This window comes from Bison bison, unplaced genomic scaffold (assembly GCF_000754665.1).
Source record: "Bison bison bison isolate TAMUID 2011002044 unplaced genomic scaffold, Bison_UMD1.0 scf7180017864302, whole genome shotgun sequence".
In the NCBI taxonomy this organism is placed as follows: Eukaryota; Metazoa; Chordata; class Mammalia; order Artiodactyla; family Bovidae; genus Bison; species Bison bison.
Window position 1 is genome coordinate 1,031,441 of NW_011494874.1, and position 1,443 is coordinate 1,032,883.

General features: G+C 76.4%; 1 protein-coding gene across 1 annotated transcript in view; it reads right to left on the bottom strand.

The window, feature by feature from the left end:
- AMN (amnion associated transmembrane protein) overlaps positions 1–1,443 on the bottom strand; it is a 10,428-nt gene that overhangs the window by 552 nt on the left and 8,433 nt on the right. The window contains exons 5-9 of the mRNA XM_010851415.1: positions 1,188–1,405; positions 919–1,056; positions 629–737; positions 426–508; positions 26–246 (exon numbers count right to left, since the gene is read on the bottom strand). Of these exons, the coding sequence (XP_010849717.1) occupies positions 26–246; positions 426–508; positions 629–737; positions 919–1,056; positions 1,188–1,405 (769 nt within the window). The remainder of the gene's footprint in view (positions 1–25; positions 247–425; positions 509–628; positions 738–918; positions 1,057–1,187; positions 1,406–1,443) is intronic.

The following is a 1,443-nucleotide window of genomic DNA, read 5'->3' on the forward strand; positions in this document are numbered from 1 at the left end:
TCAGAATCCCGGGACGGGGCGGGACCGGGGCGGGGCGGGGGGGGACTGGAAAGGGGCGCCGCGGTTACCGTGCTCCGCGATGTCCGCCAGGAGGGCCCGGGCTAGGCGCCCCGCGCCGCCGGTCTCGGGCCCGGCCTCTACCAGCACCACCTGGATCTCCGTGTCCGCCTTCGCGTCTGAGGCTTCGCGGAGCCCGGGCGGGCGCGGGACCTTGGACACGGCCACTTGCAGCCCCTGGTACTGGGGCTGGAGAGGGAAACAGAGTTGGTCCGGGGACTCCGTCCCTCGGACCTGCGGGGACAAAGGGGGCAGGGACAAGAGCTTTGCAGGCGGAAAGCGGACGCATCAGGGAGGCGGCGGAGGGGGTGCTCCCAGACCCCGGCGGCAGAAGGGTCCGGGCTGGGCTGGGGGCGCGGCCTCAGTACCAGAGCCAGGAAGGCGTGCAGCAGCCGCGCCCGGTACTGCTGCAGGTCAAAGGCAGGGCCGTGGGTCAGCGACACGACAGCTCCTGCAGCAGGAAGGGAAGGAAGGGTCAGCCCCGTAGGTCCGAGCCCGGCAGGGAAGCAGGCTGGGGCGAGCCAGGGTGGCCGCGCCGCCCCAGCTCTGAGGGGCGCGGCGGGGCGCTCACCGCAGAGGTCGCAGCACTGCCCTTCGGGCCGGAGGGGCTCCAGGCAGGCGGCCTGGGGGCAGCCGCCACCCAGGGGTTGGAGCAGTGCGGCGCAGATCCACGACTGCGCCTGCAAACGGGGAGCGGGGGTCAGCGTGGAGAGAGCGAGGGCCAGACCGGGAGAGAGCGCCGCGCGCCCTGGGAGAGAGCGAGCGGGAGACGGGGGGGAGCGGCGGCAGAGCCCCGACCTCCCGCCCAGCGCCGGGCCCGGCCGCGCGCCACTCCGGCGCCCCGCGGCGGGCCGCCCTCACCTCGGCGTTGCCGCAGACGCAGCCCGACGGGTCCGCGCAGGCCTCGGGGTCCACGCTTAGAGCGCCCGGCCCGTGGAAGCGCAGGCGGCCCGCGCGGGACGCCAGGAAAGCCGTCAGGTCCTCGTCGCGCGCGAACGTCTGCAGGTGGCCGGGTGAGCCCGGGAGCCGGCCGGAGCAGAGACCGCGCCTGAGCGCCCGGAACCCACCAGGCTAGCAGGGTGGGAGGCGCTCCTGGGAGACCCCCGCCGCCCCGCGCGCGCCCGGCCCACCTGGCCCAGCGCCTGGACGCTGCGGACGCGCACGGTGCCGGCGCCCGGGCCCAGGCCCACGCGGAACGAGGCGTCGGCCGGGAAGACGACGTCGTCGTGGCGGCAGGGCACGCGCTCGGCGTCCACGGAGAAGAGGCCGCGCCCCGCGTCCCCGGGGCGCCACAGGCGCGGATCGAGCCACAGGAAGCGGTCGGGGTCGAGGAAGCGCGCGCGGGCTCCTGGGCGGGCGCGCGACCCTGAGCTGCGCCGGGAACGC